Raw genomic sequence first — 22,614 nt, 5'->3', positions numbered from 1 at the left:
AAGTGATCTGGACACCATAGGACACTGCTTCCTACGCTTACCTGGACACTGGATCAAGCAAAAACACTTCCCATAGGCAGTATATAAACCTCTTGTGACCTATTGGAAGAAAGCTAAGAAAGTTTCTCTGGGTGTTTGGTACATACATTCCTTTTATAAGTTTTAACATGTTGAAATTTCTAGCAGGTTTGCAAATTTGCACATTTCCCTGGATACCTTATTTTGTCTTACAGCCTCTGCAATTAAGTTTGTAATTCTATGTTGGTATCAGGCTCTTATGGCACAGAAAAATATGTCTGTGAAAAAAGAAAATTGTCAGGACTTATAGAAATAACTGATAAGATTTTTTTTTCTTCCATTTGCTAAAATTTCTCCAAGTAAGCCTGTGGAGAGCTTAATGAGGGTCAATGGAAAAATGTCTTAAGAAAGGAAAAGAAGCATTTCAAATGTGCACTGTTCAGTTCTGGGGTCATAAAGTCTTGTTATCTCTCTCCATCAAGTGGTTGGTATTTGCCCTCTCTCTGCCCTCTTCAGCTGTCTTAAGAGAATAAAAGCAAGACAAAGTTTATTTGAATATGATCTCCTCTCTTTTAAGCAAGTTTATTATTTTGGGACTTCAGTGGAATTCCCCAACTGTCTGGCTAGTTTAAAGCTAATTAATGATTTTTTTAAAAAAAAGATGAAATGCAAACTTATAGGCACGATGCAGGAATTCAAACCTGATAACTGCTCCCCAGAAATGCTATTTAGACAACATCTCCCATCCTATTCCCTCCCCCCAGCCTGTATCATGCCTTAGAGAAGTGCCCTCCTTTTCAGGACGTATGGCATAAAGTCAGGGCAGGATGATATCCACTCTTGGGGAGCCGCCCCCCGCTGCCATTGCTTTCCATCCACTCAGCTCATGCCTGACCTGGAGCAAGATGGAGTTTCTCTGGCCTCTGTAGGATGATTTTCAATATGCTGTTTATTACCTGCCTAGCCAGGAAGCCACGGGATTGAGGGCCTTGAAAAGCAAACTTTACCTTTTGCTGTGTCAGGCCTAAACTCCTCACCTGTTGCAGGTTCATAAATAACTCCAGAGAACAGCCGTAAGCAGGGGCTGGAGTGAATATGGAGGCTGCCTACATACATGCACCCACTTTACACAAATGTCTGTAACCAAGAGAGGCCGGTATGGCCAGAAAACCTAAGGCTTGCTGAAAGAGGCCTCGGCTATGTCCCCAGGCCCAGTTACCCCTGGTTTGAAAAAGTCTGGAGAGACAAAACTAGAGTCCTGAAGGTTCCTGTGAGGCTTTCCGGTTCTGTGAACTTGATTCTAGATTACTTGGGAAAGCAGAAAACAGCAACTGGACCAGTTCCCACCTAGGGGAGATTTCATTATGCTGTTTAACCTCAGCCCGAGCTTATAGCACTGATGATTTCTGAGAAGTCTGAAATGGTTTTCTGAGATTAGTAAGGAAGTGAATGCCTGCAAATGTGTGGGTTCTGTCACTTCTGTTCTGTATCTTTCGTTGCACATCCAAAGTTATTTTTTAGACAAAGTCTTGGCTTCCTGGGTCTTTGTGTGCATTCCATATAAAACACAATATTTAGGTAGAAGAAGACATAGAAGTTATTTAGTCTAAAATCCAGGCCATCTCTTCTGATGCTCTTAAAGAGAAAATCTGTCCTTTATTCCCTCAGGGCTTCTCTACAAGCAGTGGTTATCAAACATTCTTCACTGGAGTCCTGAGAGTCCAGAAATTGTCTGAGGTTAGTGCTGGGTTTTCCAAAAGGTGGTTTCTTACTCTCCACTCTGCTTAAAAGAGAGCAGCTCCAGGGCTTCCCTGGTGGTGCAGTGGTTGACAGTCCGCCTGCCGATGCAGGGGACACGGGTTTGTGCCCCGGTCCAGGAGGATCCCATATGCTACAGAGCGGCTGGGCCCGTGAGCCACGGCCGCTGAGCCTGCGCGTCCGGAGCCTGTGCTCTGTGACTGGAGAGGCCACAACAGTGAGAGGCCCGCGTACCGCAAAAAAAGCCAGCTCCACACAAGACACTTCTCAGCTTTATATATGTTTCTCCTAAGATTTCATCTCGTGAAAGGGTTCCACTGGGAAAAAGAGTTCGGAAACCACCACGCCAATTACTCCTGGTGTAACTAAGGTCCCCACTGTGAATGAGATCACGCACAATGACCCAACATGCTGTGAACTCCTGTCTCCCGGTCTTACCTTCATGGATTCCACCAAACACATGGAGTTTGGGCCGGACTCGCCTCTGGACTGTGTTTAAAAGCTCCACGCAGCCCACTCTCTGAAGCTCCTTTGGAACCCAATCTCGAAAACCTAAGAGTAAAATGCAATCAATACTATTAATTTTCTGTCTCCAGGTAAGGTTTCATTTAGACTTTCAGGAAGCCATAACTCACAGGAGGTTTATTACATGATCTGTAATCCTAGCCTCTCCATTAACGCTCACAATGGCTTTTAAGGAACTTTTCACTCGTCACTTTGTCTTCTTTAGTTTCTTGAGGTTTTTTTTGGTTTCCCTTTTTTTTTTTTCTTCCTGTTAAGTAACATGTTTTTTCTGTGAGGGATTTGATTTATTCAGCCCTGGGTTTCAACTCTTCATGGGCCCAATGACATTTATTCCCTGTAATCCCATAAGCTCTCTTTTTCTCTCAATTCAGTTACTGTCTCTCTCTCTCTTTTTTAATTCTATTTCTCTTATAGCAGTCTATTTCTAAATGGTTCAAAGAAGAAGGGCTAGCAAGGGCTTCCTGTAAACTGGCCATAAGATACCTTGCTCTCTTTATTTTCTTTTTCTTTTTTAAATGTTTGGCTGAGTCATGTGGCATGTGGGATCTGACTTCCCCGACCAGGACTCGAACCCGCACCCCGTGCAGTGGAAGCGTGGAGTCTTAACCACTGTGCCACCAGTGAAGTCCCACCTTATTCTCTTTAGACACATCAACTCTTAACCCTTGGTTCCTGATGACCCAAGCTTGGGAATGCCAAGTTCCTCCTCTAGTCTCCTCTTTAACAATAGTGCAACCACGGTGACCCTGTGGTGGCATGCAGCAAGCTGGGGCTGATTGACTACCTTTACGCAAAAGCCACTTAGTTCTAAGTCTAATGCAAAATATCCATAAAAACTGACATCAATTATAGCAAAAGTCAGCTATCTGAATGATTATGGCCCGGAATGGAATCCAATCACCTCAGTGGGATGGGGTATAAAGAAAGCAGAGAGGACAAAAGGCTAAATCATAATCAGTGGGAACCCATTCCATAGCTCCATTAGTTGATTTCTACTATTCAGAAATGATCAGGCAGAAAGGAACAGGCCAGCTTATTCCACTTTGTTTGACAAACGGTAAAAATGAAGGTTTAGCATCTCTGTAAAGACGTGTTGGCTGGTGAGTGGCCAGAAAATATGGGGAAAACACCAGATACAAGTAGGGGCCCTATAAAAATCCAACCAGGGATTTGAAAACTTTGTTAATTAGAGGGAAAAATCTCTAATCCACAGTGATTGGCATATTCCCTCACGGATGTGTTTTTCTTGAAGAGGGAAAACATCTCATTTCACATGCAATCACCTAAGAAAGTGTCTTGCTCGTACCATAATAGTGAAGTCCCAGGTGCCATGGCTCCCTTAGCAGGAGAGAATTCAAGGCCAATCCCCACGCCTGCCCCCTACCTCCTAGTCCAGAATGTTCACAAGAGTCCCAATAACTACACTGATTAAGGCTCAACATTACCTTATGAAAACTTTGCCTGACATTTTGTTTTGGAACTCCCCCTGATGTAGATCTTACTCTGCTATATGCACAGCCCCTCTCTGGATTACTCCACCATTACTACAAAGAGAGGGATGGTAGCCTCTCTATTAAGAGTTCCTGGAATGTCTGAATTCTTTGGGGGCCAGAATGCCACTTGCTTTTGTACCAAAATTAATGACTTGATGAAGTCTGTGAATGAACCGTTGTGTTCAAAGTTATATTCCAAATAATACTTCAGGTATGTAAATGTTTCTATGCTGAGGATGCCCAGGTCCCTCACAGTAAACAGCCTAAGGAGGATTAAGCCTGCACCCAGCTAGGCTGCTCAGGGGAAGGACCAATTTGGCTGGGATGTGGTCTCTGTAGGGTCTCACTGTGTAACTCATGCTGAGCAGAATATTTAACCAGCAATTTAATGATTTGTTTAGTCTCTAATGATTGCAAAATAGGGAAATTAATTAATCATGACTTGATAAAGGTTATTGATAAGTATAATCTTGTAAAGTATGAAGGGGGTAGGATGGGGTAGGGAAACAGGGTGGGGATGGTGATTCTGAAGCTTTGAAAAAAGTCAGGAAGTGCTGATCTTGTACAAATCTGTGCCATTTCCCTGTCTGCAAACAGAACTGCATTCCCTTCTCTTGCTTCCCTCCCACCCACCCACCCCCATCATGAAAATGTGCCACTGTGGCTCATGCCCTGGTCCTCCCTTCCGCTGTTTCTTTGTGAAACACAGAGCACTTCCCTTGTAAGGGCAGGAAGGCAGCACTAAGTGGCGTGAAGGGGAAAATACCTACAAAGATTAAATTCACATTAGGGGATGCGTGTTAGATTTTTTATTTTTCAGGCTGACAGAGGAGGGACGTGAACATGGATAGTAACCCCAAACCACAGGAAACAAAATGATGAACATCATTTATTTTTGTATTGTTTTCCTCCTCTCTCCAAAGCAAGATGATCACGAAAACTTTTCTAGCCCTGTACATTTAACAATTTGTTAAGAGGATAGATTTCATGTTATGTGGTTTTTAATATCATTTTTTTAAAAGAGGAAACTCTCCTACTAAAAGGGAAACATCTGGATTGCCTGAGCATACCTCAGTTTGACAAGGAAGGCTGCTGGTGTAATAGACACCCAGTACATGGGAAGATCAAGGTGGTAGTCCTGTTTGAAAAATGTTCTGGGCTTCCCTGGTGGCGCAGTGGTTGAGAATCCGCCTGCTGATGCAGGGGACACGGGTTCGTGCCCTGGTCCGGGAAGATCCCACATGCCGCGGAGCGACTGAGCCCGTGAGCCATGGCCGCTGGGCCTGTGCGTCCGGAGCCTGTGCTCCGCAACGGGAGAGGCCACAACAGTGAGAGGCCCGCATACCGCAAAAAAAAAAAAAGAAAAATGTTCTGTGGCTAAACCAAACCACTAACAAGCTCATGAATAATTAGAAGATTATTATATAAATCAAACAATCATCTTCTGAACTACAGTCTGGGTGACTGAAGGTAGCTTTGAAGCCTATTGGCAATCTAAACCTGGATGCAGGTTCACTGTATCTGTAAGATGAGTATCTTTAAGGAATACTCAACATAAGTCCTTACTTAACACCTTAGCTAAAAAAAGAAAAAAAAAAGGATTCTTTTCTTGTATAATTAGCTCGATGTTATACTTAAAGATCTCCTAGGTTCCACTATTATATGGGAAAGGAAAATGAACTACTTTGAATGAAAGTTTCCATCATTTCATTACCATTCAAAAGCCCTGTGATTGGGACGTCTGTGTCTTCCTTCCATTCCCCATCCCACTCCCTCACTCCAAAGTGAATATAGTTCTTAAAATAAATTATCAAGCTCTAAAGACTGTGGTGCTCTATACTCATTTGATTTTCCCTGGACTGACTAAATCAAAAAATTTAATTTCAAGAACACCTGTAAGCCCAGCAGAACTGCTGAGTTCAATTATCATACTGGGTTTCTTTAAAGACACTGACTTTTCTTTTCGTATTCACTTTTTTTTTTTTTTTTTTTTGGAGGAAAATGATTATGTCCCTGAAGCATTATTCATTATGCTTGGGGAAAAAAAGGCATCACATATGACGAAAGCACACCTTTGCTTCACTTACCGAGAGGAGGTCCGTGTGTCATGAGTATGTCGATGCCCTCGGGGATAAGGTTCCACTTGTCCAGCAGAGACTGACCTCTGGGCAGGTTAAAGCCCCAACCATTAAACCACGGGGTCCTTTGGGGGAGATAATGCACATGGTATCAGGCCAGCAGAGCCACGTTTCCGCTCTACACTACTTCTCTCTCGCACATTCCCCCACGGTTTGCATTGCTCTCTTTTCTCTTTTTGATGGTTGGCCCTGGCAGCGGGATGCTTTTTTGTTGACTGCTTCAAAACCAATTCATTTGAAAGCAAGTGTGGAGCCTACAGATTGTTCAACTAGAAAAAGGCACAAGAGCCTTTACAGTGGAGACTTTCCCAGCAGACCTCTATCAAAATCTTAACAATGCTTTGTCTTCCCCCAAATCTCAGTGCTTCCTAAAGATGCCCAGCCCAGATCCGCATGTCGATTCTTCCTGTACTGCCTCAGGGCTAAGAAATTCCACCAGTCCTCCTTCTTCCTCCCCATCACTGTGGAATGGCTTCACTAGAAAGATTATTACTGAAATCCTTGGGGAAAAGGACGAGTGCTCCGAAGGCAGAAACCTCCACACATAGAGATGTTCTGGACATCCCGGACTGAGAATGCTGAAAAAATGTTGGGCGGGGTGGGGGGGGGGGGGCTCTGAAAAGCGAGATGGAACACTGAACAGAAAGTCAAAGTGGAACTTTCCTCCGGTCACCAAAGGGAAGATTTCTGGGGACACCCCTGTTCACTCTGGACTCCAATCTCCTGACAGTGAATGTGAGCATTCCACCCTCTCGGGAACTTCTGCTCCAGGAATAAGTTTCTGAGATCGATGCTCTACGTAGAAACGAGTAGCGGCTTTGTCCATCCAGTGAGCATTTCTAACTGGAGCTGAAAACTTCTCTACCATTTACAATAACGGGAGAATGATCTATTTTTCTCTACAAATACTACAGGCTACATACATCACATCAGAACAAAACAGTTCCCAGTGCTGTCCTATTCCCAAACATCTAGATGTAACCATTATTTTTTGAAACTGACTCTCTTTGTCCTGGAGGAAAATTCCAATTTGCTAGGGCATATGGGTCAAAGACAAGTTGGTCAATATTCTGGCTAAGCCCAACTTTTCCCTTCAGCTTAAGCTGCCCCTTCCACGCCTACTGAGAGAGGTAACCCTGTATACAAGGGCACCTGGTCTGTCACAGCTAATCAAACAGGGGGCATTATTATTTAAAGCCAATCATGGCCCAGACTAACCAGTGTCTTTCAAGACTCTGCACTCAGAAACACTAGCCATCATTCATTTGGTGGTGGGCATGCATAGTCAAGGCCAGAGGTGAAAGGATGGCCCCTGAAAGCCATGTGAAAATCCACCTTACAGGTAAGAACCGCAGTTCCCACTGAGGTGCCTGAAAGAGTAAGTTCCAGAGATAAGAGACTGTGTGGCCTCAGCTAGAAAAAGAGAAACCAAGGAAGTACCTGACTTGGTCCCTAACCACTTTCCAAGTCCCTAAGCCATCCTCAGGAAGCTTACTTGTAATGACAATAGCTATATAACAACAGTAATCGTTATTATAGTTATCATTTATTGAGTGTTTGCTCTATGTCAAGGTACTATTCTAAGTACTTTATTTGTACTGACACACTGAAACCTCACAACCAGCTCATGAGGTGGGTGCTATTATTAACCACATTTTACAGATGAGGAAAATGAGGTACAGAGAGGTCAAGTAAATACAGCCAATAAATTGGACATAAACCCAAGCAGTTTGGTTCCAAAACCCAGACTCTTAACCTGCATGCAATTCCCCTTCTTATATACTACCTGAATTAACTTACTACTTGCCCTGAGTGAGCCCCCTCTGTACTCTTTCAAGTTTGAGTGTCTTATTGCTTGAAGCCAAATGAGCACTGGGCTAGAATAATAACAGCCATAAGATGCTGAAGTGCACACCAATGGTTTTTGCCTAGCCAGCTCTTTCTGCCTTCTTTTGGTAACAACATTTGAATTTCTTATGGAGTACCTTTCCCTCCCCCACTCAGTACATGTGCTCTGGTAAGGCTGGCTCATCCCTGCTCAGAATGAAGTACGTATGGCCTCTCTGTGAGCAGTGATTGGTCTAGGGATGTGCATATGACCCACGTTGGGCCAATGAGCGTCATCCTCAGGATTTTGTTGCTGCTACCTAAAGACAAGTCATAGTTTCCTCTCTCTCCTATCTCGAGAACTACGTAAGCCTGCTACTGCCTGGGGGCTATCTCAGCCACCATGCGGATAGCTTGTGCTTGAGAAGCAAATCACCACAAAGAATGCCAAGCCAAGAAACAGAGTGCCTTGGTGACCTTGTTGGACATGGGGAACCAGCTGTGCCTGAAGCCAATCACATTCTTCTTCCAAGTATATAAGCCAGCAAAATCCTGTTCTTCTTATTAGCTTGAGTTAGATCCTGTTTCTTGCAACCGAAAGGGTCCTAATATATACAGTTCCTGTATTTAGTGTAGAAACGACCTATGTACCTATTGGCAATGATTACCCAACCCCCAAGATGTCCACGTCCTAATTCCCGGAACCTATACATATATTACCTTACATGGCAAAGGTGGATTGAAAGTTTGTTTGGGAGCTAATCAGCTGACCTTAAACTAGGGAGATTATCCTGGATTACCTAGGAGGACCCAGTGAAACCACAAGGTCCCTAAAAGTGGAGAAGGGAGGTAGAAGAGGAAATTAAAGAGGTGCAATGTAAGAAGGACTCAACCTGCTGTTGATGGCTTTGAAGAGGAAGGAAGAGGAGCATAAAGCCAAGGAATGTGGGCAGTGTCAAGAAGCTGGAAAAGGTAAGGAGAGAAAACAAATGCTCCCACAGAGCCTCCAGAAAGGAACACAGCCCTGCCGACATCTGGATTTCAGCCCAGTGAGACCCATGTCAGGTTTCTGACCAACAGATTGTGAAGTAATAAATGTGTCATTTTAGATGAATGGATAAAGAAGATGTGGTATATATACACAATGGAATACTACTCAGCCATTAAAAAGAATCAAATTTTGCCATTTGCAGCAACATGGATGGACTTGGAGGGTCTAATGCTAAGCGAAATAAGTCAGACAGAGAAAGGCAAATACTGTATGATATCACTTCTACGTGGAATCTAAAAAATGCAACAGACTAGTGAATTTAACAAAAAATAAGCAGACTCACCAGATATAGAGAACAAGCTAGTGGTTACCAGTGGAGAGAGGGGAGGAAGGAAGGGCAAAATAGGGGGAGGGGAAGAAGAGGTACAAACTATTAGGTCTAAAATAAGCTACAAGGATATATTGTACAACACAGGGAATATAGCCAATATTTTATAATAGCTATAAATGGAATATAACCTTCAAAAATTGTGAACCACTATATTGTATGCCTGTATATATAATATTGTACAGCAACTAAACTTCAGTTAAAAAATACATTAAAAAATAAATATATGTTGGTTTATGCCACTAAATTTGTGGTGATTTGTTACAGCAGCAATAGAAAACTAATACGGTCTCTAAACCGTCTGAGCTGGTTATAAAATCCACGGACTGTGAGTGGCCTGAGTCTCACCTGGTACACAGCATGTGTTCAATCAACACAGCCCTTCCACAGCCACACTGTCTTGCTCAGCTAGGTGCAATGCTTTTGGTTTCCTCTGAGGAAACGGCAGCGCTCACTTTCTTATCCCAGTCTGTCAGGGATGCACCAGGCATCGTGGGTATGCGGGTGATGCCTCGTAGACCCTTTCAGAGCTTAATGAGTCAACCCTGTTCTCTCTTGCCTTCTAGGACTCCCGGTCTGCAGGGTCTCAGACATTTTCATTAGACTCTAAAATAGAGTTTTCCCAGTTTGGGATACCCATCTTTCCCCTTTACTTTACAATAATAACCCTCTTTCAAGATTTGTTTTAAAAGTAAAAAGAAAAAAAAAAAAAGGCAAGTTCAGAACCCAATGAAGACTCAGTGAGCATTCTGGCATGAGACAGAGAAAAATAAGCAAAAACATCTGTTTTCCTAGATTTTGCAAACAAGCTTCTGGGCCTATGGTTCCTGTCTGAATGGCGAATAAAGGAGGGTTTGAAAGAGTCCCAAGCACACCTAAGTAGTTGGTACAATGAGGGGCTCTGATTTCACTGCCAGAGTCTGTCTGAGGGCAGTCAGCCCCTGAACCCCGAGGATATCCCAGGGGCTTCCAGAGTCAAAGAACGGGACTTATTTTTTTCACTCTTTCCAGTTTTCCCTCATAGAATTTTCTCTTGGAAACCTACAGCCCTATTCCCCCAGGAAATGCTCAGTTTTACAAGTGCTCTGTAAAAGATTAAGGCAGGTCCATGGTGTAGAGGTCCCTTAAATTTTATGTGGTTAATGTTAAGCCTGTGACAAAGCCCAGACATTTCCAAGTTAAGGGTAAACTTTGAAAATGTTGGACTTTTCTTTTGACTCAAACCTGTCTGTGCATGAGAGAGAGGTTAAGTTATACGAAAGCGAACATTTATTAAGTCCCTGATAACGTTTTTACGTAGGGGTTTGGTTTTACATAGGCTATTACATTTAACTCCTCATAACAGTACTTGGGCTAGGTATTATCGGCTCTGTTTTTAGATAAAAAACCTGAAGATCAGTGATATCAAGTAATTTGTTCACTTTCCTAGGATTAGTAAGTGGCGGAACTGAGATCTGAACCCAGATCTGCTGGCTGCAAAGCCGGTGTTCCTTCTTTGCACAATGCTGAACTAAAACCTTCCAGCCCAGTTTTGGTTTTGGCTCTCACATACATAAAGTAAACAGGGCTGATCCATACCGTCTCTGAGGCTGTGCACTGTGCAACTCCAGAGGGCTCCACGGCATTGTGTGATGGAGGTGGCTTAGTGAAAATGCAGTGTGAATTCAACAATGCTAGTACGGCTTCTCTGGGATGCTTTCTGTTCCTCTAGATCCCCTAGATCAGGCCTTTTCCATAATACAGGGACCAGGAAATGGGAAAAGCAGCCCAGTGATGGGCTCCAGAATTATCCCAGCATGGTGTAATAAATGGGGCATACAGAAATGGGAGACCCATGTGCTAATTTGCATTCTGGCATCAATTCGCTAATGCACAAGACCCTTGGATAAGAGAAGGTCCTCAGTGGGCCAGTTTCCTCATCTGAGCAAAGAATGAATGGGTGGATGCGATTACGGGAGTTCAGGATTGCTTTTAGGCTGCAGAAATCTTATGTAGAAGCCCCAGACCCAAAGCAGGTATGGGCAGGGGTGTTTCTTGCCAGGGGACGGGGAGGAAGGGGCTCTGAACCTGTTCACTCACTCAGCCCCCTCCTCCTTTCTGAGCACAGCTGGCAAAGCCTGACACTTGATAATCTCTCTGTGATCTAGAAATCCCCAAATTCTGTCATTCTGTGCAGGCTATCAATGTTCTGAGTAAATGCTGTGAATTGCTCTCAATGAATTACCTAAATTGCCTGTAAAGGACCAAGTCCAGTGTGGGAGGAATAGCTGCACAGAGCAGAGACCGATTGTGTCAGCATCAATGAATAATGCTTTATCCAGTTGAGTTTCAACCTGAAACACGAAACCCCAGCAGTGAGCCCCCCAGGAGTTCACTGGAAAACGTGTGCACAGCCAACCTCCCGAGCCCCACAATGAGTTTTGTTCTGTAGCAGTGGGGAGGTGAGGGGGGGAAAGGAGGAGGAGGGAGGAATCCAAGGGAACAATGTCTACTGCCTTGGCCAAGGACTTAATAATTAGCTGTGACTAACGAATGCCACATGGGAACCGACTTGTAAGAAAATGTCCCACAAAGCACCCTGTTGCCAGTGGGCCAATCTGAGCCCACGACCGCCCCTCCTAGACAGGGATTAGAAAATCCTGGAAGGAAGGGGAGTACTTCAGCTGCCCGAAGCCAGTGGACCGAAGACTGAGATGGATGGAAGCTGGGGATGCTTTCAAGGCGCCCTCCCCCATATTCTCAGAATTAGAGGCACTTGGCCTCTCGGGGCTGAGAGTCCAGGGGCAGGTGCTGCGGGAGTTCACATAGGCAGAACTTGTTCCAAACAATGTCAATACAAAACAGGTTTGCTCTCTGGAAGCACGTTGAGATTAAATCACTGCAAAGGTCATCTGTGTTTGCTGTACACAATGCTGTGGTGTGGGCGGAAGGGAGCTGCCGGAGCATAAATCCCAGGTTTGGACAGGTGAATGGCCGTTCACTCCCCGACCAACGTCGGTGGGGGCTCGGTGCACCCCAGGAAAGCAGGATTTGGCAATGAGCAATTGGTACTTGGTCAGCTCAGATGGGCCACTCAGGGTCACTGCCCTGGTGTCGGTCAGTGCCGACAAATTCCCCGTGGACCCTGGGTCCTGGACGGACTGCATCACAAAGACTTGGGATTCTTCTGAATACAGTCTCCTGGGTGCCTGCTGCAGAGATTAGGGCTTGGGATTCTGATTTTTTTTTTTTTTTTTTTTTTTTGGCGGTACGCGGGCCTCTCACTGTTGTGCCCCCTCCCGTTGCGGAGCACAGGCTCTGGACGCGCAGGCTCAGCGGCCATGGCTCACGGGCCCAGCCACTCCACGGCATGTGGGATCCCCCCGGACCGGGGCATGAACTCGCGTCCCCTGCGTCGGCAGGCGGACTCTCAACCGCTGCGCCACCAGGGAAGCGCAGGGCTTGGGATTCTGCATGAAAGCTGTGAAGGGGACAAGTGCAAGCTCACGAACACCCAGACTTAATTAAAGGGCTGGCGCGTTGGCTGTGCCACTTAAAACTACGAGAACCTGGGGGTTTTGTAAAAGTTAGCCATTCTTGTTTTGGAGGCAGTGGGTACGAGTATATATTATGGAGTCAAACAGACCCATGTTCAGTAGGTCGGCGACTTACTGGCTTCTCTGATCCTCAGTCTCCTCATCTTTCAAAAAGAAGCAGAAGGGTTTCCCTGGTGGCGCAGTGGTTAAGAGTCCGCCTGCCGATGCAGGGGACGCGGGTTCGTGTCCCGGTCCGGGAAGATCCCACATGCCGCGGAGCGGCTGGGCCCGTGAGCCATGGCCGCTGAGCCTACGCGTCCGGAGCCTGTGCTCCGCAATGGCAGAGGCCACAACAGTGAGAGGCCCGCGTACAGAAAAAAAGAAAAAAAAAAAAAAAGGAAAATATCCACCCACTTGGATAAAGTGAGATAATTTATGTAAAACTTTTGGCAGAGAACTGCCATAGAGTATTAATGTGCAGCTTCTAATTTATATATGATATACATTGGCTGTGTGTGTGTGTGTGTACACACACACACACACACAATTGCTCATGTTATTTTTTTCTCTCTAGAATTTCTCAAGCTATGTATGGCTCATCAAATCATAGACCCTGCTGCTCCAGACTCTGGAAAAGTCCCCAGTGCAGAGGCGAGCATTACTAGATGGCTAGATAGAGCCTGATTTCCTCTGGCTGATTACTTATTAAAAGGCACTTCCTCAGCTCACTTCTGAGTGGAAGTTTTTCAGAAAGGCACTCACTCCCTCGCCTGCCGGCTGGCTCAGTCTTGCATAGCTAATCCTGTGGAATGTGAGAGCACAAGGTAAAACGGTTAGTCAAGGCTGCTTAGCCGGCAAGTACAGGTGGCTAGATTTTGACAGGATTTTAAATTGGGGAAGTTCAAGGAAGGGGTTCGCTTTGGGTCCTTGGAATATTTATAATACGGGGCTCAGAGAGGTTCACTGGAGGGATCGACACACTACTAATTAAAGCCATCACCACCGCCTGGCACCTCTGTGAAGCAAAATTCAGAAAGCAGGAGCCAGTTTCCACAATCCCTTTCTTTTCTAAATGGTGGTGCTTCAGAATTGCAACCTCTTCCACGCCCGGCACTGCCAGCCACCATCGGCCCCTCTCCGACTACACATCACACCGGGTCCAAGGGAAGCTAATTTAACCACCGCTGGTTAAAATCACACCGCACTTCACAGCGCCTTTCACATGCCATGAAGCTGTCATGATAATTCTTGATCTCTGGCTCACCTGACAGCTCAGCCCTCCCTTGACTGCAAAGCTTCCCGTCAGTTAGAAATAGCAGTTTCCCTGGCACCAGATGTGTCATCCTGAATATCCAGATGAAAGGCAGACACCTGCCCAGCTCCCCTCCTTGCTTCCCTTTCTCTCCATAGCTCTGGAGTTTGTTTAAGAAGCCAGCCTTCTCCCTCCCCAAGTCCCTCCACTTGGCAGCCTGGAAGTTACTCTTCCATGCAATTAAAAGGCTGTCTCGCATTAGCCCACGGAAGAACGTCACATCTTGTGCAGCAAAGGGGCGCACATGGTAATTGACATCACTAGGAGAGAGATGCAAAGCTTAACTTCAGGGCAAGATTGACACCTCTGGGCAGCTGCCTGGGAAGCCTGCCTTACCCAAACCAGGATTCAGCTGCCTCCAAAGGGCAGTGCTGGCTTCTCTCACACCAGCTGTCTAGTCCCATCACTTCACTATGGCTTTGTAGCCTGGTCTTTCATCATAAGGTCCTTGGGATGAAAAGAAATCCTGTTTTGATAAAGGGAAGGCCTGGTTGAATAATATGGTCTGCTGCCATAGACAGGATAGGAACAAATCATACCCGAGGTAGTAGTCACCTGAGGCCCATGAGCTACAAATAGGGGTTTCGTAAACCAAGGCGGCACACACCACTGTCTTTACAAACACGCCGACGGTGTCCCCTTTTTGTAACTAATGAGGAGCAAGTGTCGGAATTAAGCCTCCGTTACCCATTTTCCTCTCTTGCTGGAAAGGAGATGGTGTAAGCAGAGTTTGCTTTAGGAGCCAAGAAAAAAAAAAAAACAACAACAACAACAAACCACTCTGACCTGTTTTTGAACTTGGTGTGCCCTGAATTATTAAAAATAATGTTACAGCATTTGCCTGGTCCTCCCAAGCATACCTGCCTTTAATCTTATAAACAAGTTCACAGCACGAAGCGAAAGATTTCCAATAGGTTTCCTTCCCATAGGCTTGTGAGGGAGACTATTCCTATCCATCATGCAAAGAGCCTGACGGGGGAGAGGGAAGACCACGGCAGGACTTCTGTCTTGCTGGGCAGGTGAAGTGGACTTGTGGTTATGCCCTGGTGCTTCCAGAAATGGCTCTTTGTTTTGTGACCGAGGAAATCAGAGGACCAGGTACCAGGGTACCCTGACCAGCATGGGCCTTGATCTGAGCAGCCCTCCATGGGACCTGCGTTGATTGATATCTAATCCCCAGCAGGGAGAATTCCTCAAAGAGGGACATCACGGCCAACTTTGAAAGGAAAAGAAGGCTCAATGGGTGGAGAGGAGTAGAAAAAAGAAAAGCAGTATTCATCTTTTTGTCCACTAACATTTATTGTGGTAAAATATATATAACAAAACTTAATATTCTAACCGTTTTAAGTGTATAATTCAGTGGCATTAAGTACATCCACAGTGTTGCACAACCATCACCACTATCCATCTCCTGAACTTTTCACATCCCTGATAGAAACTCTGTACCCATTGACAGTAGCTCTCCATCTCTCCCTCCCCTCAGCCCCTGGCAACCACCATTCTATTTTCTGTCTCCATCAATATGACCACTCCAGGTACCCCATGTAAGTGGAATCTTACCATATTTGTTCTTTTGGGTCTGGTTTATTTTGCTTAGCATAATATGTTCAAGGTTCATCCATGCTGTAGCATGTATCAGAAATTCATTCCTTTGTGTGGCTGAAAAATATTCCACTGTATTCCACTGTATGGGCATACAACATTCACTTTTTTTTCCATCTAAGGTTTCTGTAAGTCTAGGATGTGCCAGGCACTAAGCTTGGCCATAAGGCATCATGGATGATGAGTCTGAGACCCTTCCTTCAGGAGGTACACAGGTACTGGGTTGAAAGCTCAGAGGATGAAATCAGTATGGTCCTTCTGGGGCATTTAATCATTCCACAGACATGACTTGGATGCCTGTTATGAGCCGGGTTCTAGCAAGGTCATTGCTAGGAATACAAAATCGAATACAGTTTCCAGGATAAACCCACAGCTCACCATTTCATAGGTAAAGGTGCCCTGGACAGAAGTCTTTAAATGCTGGCCTTCATTCCAAAATAACCTAATTTCCAAAGAGCTTGGGGAACATCAAAATGATCTGAGAATGAACCCAGCAATTCCAAGTGCAGACTGGATAGGAGGTGACCTGGGGTACAGCTGGCAGGAATCTGGAGGGAGGTCTCTTTCCACGTCCTCCTGCACACTCCTTAAGAAAGCTCTGCAGCCAACACCAGGACCATGAAACACAGAACCACATCCTACTAGACAATAAGCCTGCGAGGGCAGCGTGCGTCACATTCCTGGCTGGCTCTAAAGCATGGGACAAACAGGACAGGGAAGGAGGCAGGAAGATTGCCAGGTACTCAGCAAACTCAGCAGAGAGCACCTGCCCCCACCCCTACCCTGTAGACATGTCACAGAAACCTAGCCAGAAGACAGTATTTTTCTAACTTAGATTTCCCAAAAGAGTAAGAAAAAGAGGAAAGGTGGGTTCAGGATTAGCTGGATTTGATCTTGTTACACAGTGAACTCTTAAGAATTGATGTTGACAGCAGGGATGGACTGATAAAATCTCTGCCCTGAAACAGGGGATAATACAATATTTTATTATGTTTAGTTTAGTTTAGAATGTGCCTGTGTTGAGCGTGTGTTGTCACACATTTATTTTGCTAATGCTGGTTTCTTTTTATACAATTTCATATTTGGGGGGACCAGGGGGAGGACTGCAAGGGTAAGAAAGCCTGCTCCTGAAAAAATAGACCCAAAGAGAATAAGTGATAAGTGGACCATAAAATACTAGGCAGCCAGTCATTAAACGTAACAAGGAAGACTAGAAGTTCAATGACTTTGGCCTGGTTCACCACCGTGCCCCTAGCACTTGGCACAGAGCAGATGCTTAAGTATTTGTCAGTTGAACTGACTAAGAGTGAGTGTTCATGAAGAGTTTGTAACTTCATGAGAAAATGTGCATTCCGTGATGGTTAGTGGAAAAGCCAATTTGCAGACCAGTATGAACGCAAGGATGTAAAAAATGCTCAGAAAAAGAAAGCGATCAAGCTGCTGAATGGTTATCTCAGGAGTGGGAGGACAGCCAGGAGTGATTTTTTCCCCTTCTTTCTATTTGTCTATTATTCTCTACTTTTTCTATACTGACCACCTATAATTTGGAAAAAATTTATCCAGTGTAAAAATCTCCATGCAGTCAAATGCAACTTGAGCATGGATGGAGAAATTTGGAGGATTCCTTATCTACTTAGACTTCAAAGCAGTTTCTTCCAGCGGGTGAAGAAACTGGTGGATTTGGGGGACTTGAGCTCAGGAAGCTGACGTACGGCTTGCCTTCTTTCTCTCCCATCCCCATTACCATTTGTGGGGACAGAAAGTCGTCCTGAGCAGCAGAGTCTTTTATTCATTCAAGTAATTCAATCCACATTTACTGAGCATCTGCTACATGCCAGGCACCAGTCTGATGAGGGTGGTTCATCTTACTGAGGGATTTCAGTTTCACTGTAGATAACATTATATAGCTGCATAGTACTTTACTCATTACAAATCATTTCCACATTTATTAGTTCACAATTACCCCCAAGTGGTGGGCAAAGTATTAATTATAGAGAAAACGGTACACAGAAATAGGAATTTTAGTAACTTGCACAAGGTCACCTACAGCTGAGGTGGCATGGACATAATTCTGTAGTCCAATGATTTCAAATGAACAGCTAAAAGTTAGACAGGTCTAGGTTCAAATTCTGACTATTTTCCACTCAGCAATGTGACCTTGGGCAAGTTCATCTGTCTGATCTCAGTTTTCTCATCTATTCAGTGGAGATAATAGGACCACCCACCCAAGTTTGTTGTGAGGACTGACTGTGATCATGTATGTAATGCATTTCCCAGAGTGTTTGCCCTATATTAAGAATTCAATGTGGGACTTCCCTGGTGGCGCAGTAGTTAAGAATCCACCTGCCAATGCAGGGGACACGGGTTTGATATCTGGTCCGGGAAGATCCCACATGCCATGGAGCAGCTAAGCCCGTGACTACTGAGCCTGTGCTCTAGAGCCTGTGAGCCACAACTACTGAAGCCCGCGGTGCCACAACTACTGAAGCCCGCGCGCCTAGAGCCCGTGCTCCACGAGAGAAGTCACGGCAATGAGAAGCCCGCGCACCGCAACGAAGAGTAGCCCCCGCTCGCCACAACTACAGAAAGCCTGCGTGCAGCAACGAAGACCCAACGCAGCCAAAAATAAATAAATAAATTTATTTAAAAAAAAAAAGAATTCAAAGTTAGCTCTTGTTTCATCATTATGAATGTTAATGTCATTATAAATATTAATATCACCTACCCTTAGGTGTTTGTACCCTAATTTATCTTCTTCGTACCCTCACAAAGTGTACCTTCTCTCTCCATTTCTCAGATTTAGAATGTAGATACCAAAGAGCTGAGCGGATCTATCTCAAAGCAATGAGTGACGGCATCTGGATACAGGTGGACCAGCCTTGGATACGGAACGGGAAGGCACTGACTTGGCGTTAGAAGACCTGGGTGCTAGTCTAGGCTCTTCCAACTTACTTGCTACAAAGCCCTGAGCAAGTAACGTCTCCGATCTCCTGTTTCCTTAACTGTGCGAGGGGGATAACGATTTCGATGAAACTTGCAAGCTTGTCACACAAATGCCTACATAAACGAGTTTGCAACTGTACAAAAAGTGCCTTCTGATGAAGTGCCTTCGAATTCCCATATCACTGCTGTCTGTGCTGCCTGCTTGTGCTGTTTGAAAATCTCAGAGGGGCCAGAATAAGTGACAAGTAGGTCAGATGTATGTTAAAGTGCTGGCCTCCATTTATCTACCATTTTGGCTCTAAACGACTAGTTTCAGTCCAGACCGATTTCGTAAAGTGAGGAAACTGTGGCTGCAAACTGGCAGGACACACAATCAGAGGAATGAGTGAGAGTTTAAGCTGCCCCTTCAATTCAGAGGTTAAAGCGAGCAGACAGACCCCGGTGTCTCTGTTGCTGCGTGCCAGCCAACCATGTATTATTAATTGGGCTCAGCAAACGTTATCGAGCACCTTCCACTGCAAGGCTCTGGCAAGGCCTCCAGGGATCTAAATACAATGCAAGACCATCCCAACCTGCCATCTGGTAGGGATAACGAACGAGATAGTCACCAGCAAAACTGTTCTCCCCATCTTGGCCCATTAAAATTCTACTGAGCCCTTAAGGCTCGTTATTTTCCCTAAGAAGCTTTCCCTGATCCCCTCAGCACTTTCTTTAATCATCATTTGTGGAATTTCTCATACTATGCGCTATTCCTGGCTTGTGTGTGTACATGTGTGTGTTGAACTTATTTCCTACCTCATTCCAACAAGCCTGTGAGTCAAAGTTGTGCTATGAATATGGATTGTAAGCCATGTCCTATTTATATTGGGGACGCTGAGATCTAGCACCGTGCATGGTACATGACAGAGGTCAAGAAAATATTCATAGTAATGACAAAAGCAAGAAGAGTTTAGAATAAGTACCCAAGGGAGTGATCCAGATAATAAGTGTGTCTGGAGGTTAGAGTAGGGCAAGATAGATTAAGGTTTGGGTTTTTAAAAAACAAAGGCCACTTAAAAATACTGGATTGGGACTTTCCTGGGGGTCTAGTGGGTAGGACTCCACACTCCCAAATGCAGGGGGCCCAGGTTCTATCCCTGGTCTGGGAACTAGATCCTGCATGTATTCCGCAACTAAGAGTCTGCAATCCATAACTAAAGATCCTGCATGCTGCAATGAAGATCTCTCGTGCCACAACTAAGACCTGGAGCAGCCTAAATAGATAAATATTAAAAAAAAAAAAAAATACTGGGTTATAAACCTCACAGACCTGTGTTGCCAAATACGCCAGCTACCATGTGGCCACTGAACACTGGAAATGTGGCCAGTGTGAATCGACATGTACCATCAGTGTGATATTTCACTGTATTTTGGATACTTCACACAAAAAAGGATGGAGAATTATCATCACTTTTATATTGGTTACATGTTTAAATGATAACATTTGGATGTACTGGGCTAAAGAAAATATATTATTAAAATGAATTTTTTTCACTATCTAAGCTACCAGAATATTTAAAATTACATACATGGTTCATGCTATATTTGTATTGGACAATGCTAGCACAGGCCATACAAATGTTTGTACTATGATTCAGTAACCCCTATTTAGGGATTAGATTCTAATGAAATAATCTAAAAGTAAGTACAAATGCTGCATACAAAATTGTTCACCTCACTGTTACTTATAAGAGCAAAATATTGGAAGCAAGTATATCCAAAACTCTGTAAAAAAAATAAGAATGGTTAAGAAAAACAATCATATATGGAAATGTATAACAGGTGAGGTGGCCGTCTGAAGCAGGTACCTAAGCTTTCCTGGGATGAGCAATGACTGGGAAAAATGTGAAGAAAAACAAGAAAGCTATTCTTTTGGTCAGAATGGTATGGAGTTTTCCTCGGGTTCCCAAGCTTTCTTGGATTTTTACTATACAAAAGCAGAATGGAGATCAGCATCTCTGGCGAGCCTCTGGTCCTGAACAGGTCTATACTGTTGTCTCAAAGAGGAACCGGGCAGTGCTCAACAGCTTTGCTCTGGAGTCAGATCTGTGTCTGAAACGGTGCTAACACCTCCCGCCGCACCTCTCTGAGTCTTAGTTTGCCCATCTGTAGAATGGAAATAATTATAGTATCTACCTCATCGATAAGTGGCTGAGAAATAAATAAAATAATCCATGTAAAGTTCTTCACAGGGTGCCTTGTACACAATAAGCACTAAATAAATGCTGACTATTATTATTATTGTAAAAATTAGAGGAAGAGCACGACATAGTTGAGCAGGATGGCAAAGCAGAGGGGTGGAACCTGCATGCTCTTAACACTCCATTCTGGTTGTACTGGGTCACTTCTTTCAGTTTCTAGAATCTTCTATAGCCATCGAATTTACTCAGCCAAGGTCTCTTCTTCGTTTTTAATGCCTTGAAGGCTGATGAGATTATAAATGTTCTATATAATGTGAAATAATTTAACCAGAGAATTACTTAGATCTGCTCTCTCTCACTCAGCAGCATAACTCTTATCAAAAGCCAGGCTGTACTCTCACGCAAATTGCACTTTTTCCCCTCCAGCATGTTATTCATTCAGTTCCAATCTACTTAGAATATTAAACACAATTTATCAATCTCCAGGTGACCTTCTCTTAGTCAAAAACAAAACCAGGTCAATTGTTTTGTTGTTTCTTAAAGAGTTGCTGATGAAGTCAAGAAATCTAGAAAAAGAAACATTTCATTTTTCTGATACTCCCCGTCCTGCTCTTTCTCTAATAAGGGACAAAGCAAGTTTGCCTAAAAAAACAGACTTTGTCTTATAAATAGAACATTGTTCAAGGTTTTCTAGAGGTGTCTGCTAAAAATAAAGAGGGTTACAGTTTACTTCTTTATAGCTTTCAAAACAAAATAAAACAAAACGCAAAAGCCTGAGCTTAACTAAATGTGTTATATTTCTATTTTGAAAGGCATCTTTATGTGAGCCAGGCCTGATTTCTTGAAACGAAATTCCTCAGAAATTAGATTTCCTATGTTTATACAAGGTGTGCCTATGTAAAGTAATGACACCAAAGTGGTTTTTATTTTCAGACACAATGGTGTTTTGTTTTGTTTTAAACACCTGCCCCAGCATGAATAAAACTGAATGCTATACTTCCATCCTATACAGTACTCACACAAGTCCTCTTTGAAAATGCTCACTTTGAAGAGTACAATAAAGATTTTGATATATAAATTCTAGGTTATCTGCTCACATCTTGACAGCATTACTTTGAAGCTGAACCCACTGGTCCCCAAATTGTGAACGGACTGTGTTCTAAACTGTTTCTAGGTAGCCTGGTTGGAGCTTAAGTGGTTGGAGCATTGTTTCCACAACGCCACGTTCCCAGGCAAGATCCCGGGAGCCAAGCTAACTCATGACTAACAGACAATGACACAGACAATGCTAAGAGCTCCATCACTGCTTAGAACAACATGAACTTGGAAAAAAGCCTACTTTTCAGCTCTGGATGCTAGGGATTCATGTGTCCTTGCCCTGATGGGACAGTCCCCAGTTCGGTGGTGGCTCTGGGGGCCAGGGGCAGAGACTATGAGTTAGACAGAAGTGAACTGAGGTTTTCTGGTGTAACTTTCCAGGGCAGTATTTCCCATACTATGTCCAATAGAGCTGATTCGCTGAGAGTGTTCTGGATCACAAAGGGTTTAAGGTGAAGTAAGTTTCAGAAATGCTACTGCTTTCCCCCTCCACTTTGGGGCTGTAACGTGAACGCTGACATAGTAGCTCCGAGAAACCGAGCAGGAGAGAAATGTTTATATAACCGAACATGTCCCAAACATATCAGGCCCCTATGAATCCTGTCCCATTTTTTTCTATGATGCCTATTAATAATAGCTAACATTTATTTAAAGCTTACGATGTGGGAAGAAGGTACTGTTCTAAGCACTTCACATGCATGAACTCACTTGATGCCCACACATCCAACCCTTCGAGGTGGAGGCTAAGATTAACTTTATTTTATGGATGTGGAAACTGAGGCAAAGAGAGGTGACAGATTCCCAAAGTCACACAGAGACCCGTGTT

General features: G+C 44.2%; 1 protein-coding gene across 2 annotated transcripts in view; it reads right to left on the bottom strand.

Annotated features, from left to right (window-relative positions):
• The window catches only part of MPPED2 (metallophosphoesterase domain containing 2), a 178,033-nt gene that overhangs the window by 3,003 nt on the left and 152,416 nt on the right, over positions 1–22,614 (bottom strand). For both annotated transcript variants that reach the window (XM_059070869.2, XM_067038068.1), the window contains exons 5-6: positions 5,882–5,997; positions 2,215–2,328 (exon numbers count right to left, since the gene is read on the bottom strand). In XM_059070869.2, the coding sequence (XP_058926852.1) occupies positions 2,215–2,328; positions 5,882–5,997 (230 nt within the window). The remainder of the gene's footprint in view (positions 1–2,214; positions 2,329–5,881; positions 5,998–22,614) is intronic.

Source organism: Kogia breviceps, chromosome 7 (assembly GCF_026419965.1).
Source record: "Kogia breviceps isolate mKogBre1 chromosome 7, mKogBre1 haplotype 1, whole genome shotgun sequence".
Lineage (NCBI taxonomy): Eukaryota > Metazoa > Chordata > Mammalia > Artiodactyla > Physeteridae > Kogia > Kogia breviceps.
The sequence above is the reverse complement of the archived record's forward strand: the minus strand, read 5'-3'. Positions and strand labels throughout refer to the sequence as shown.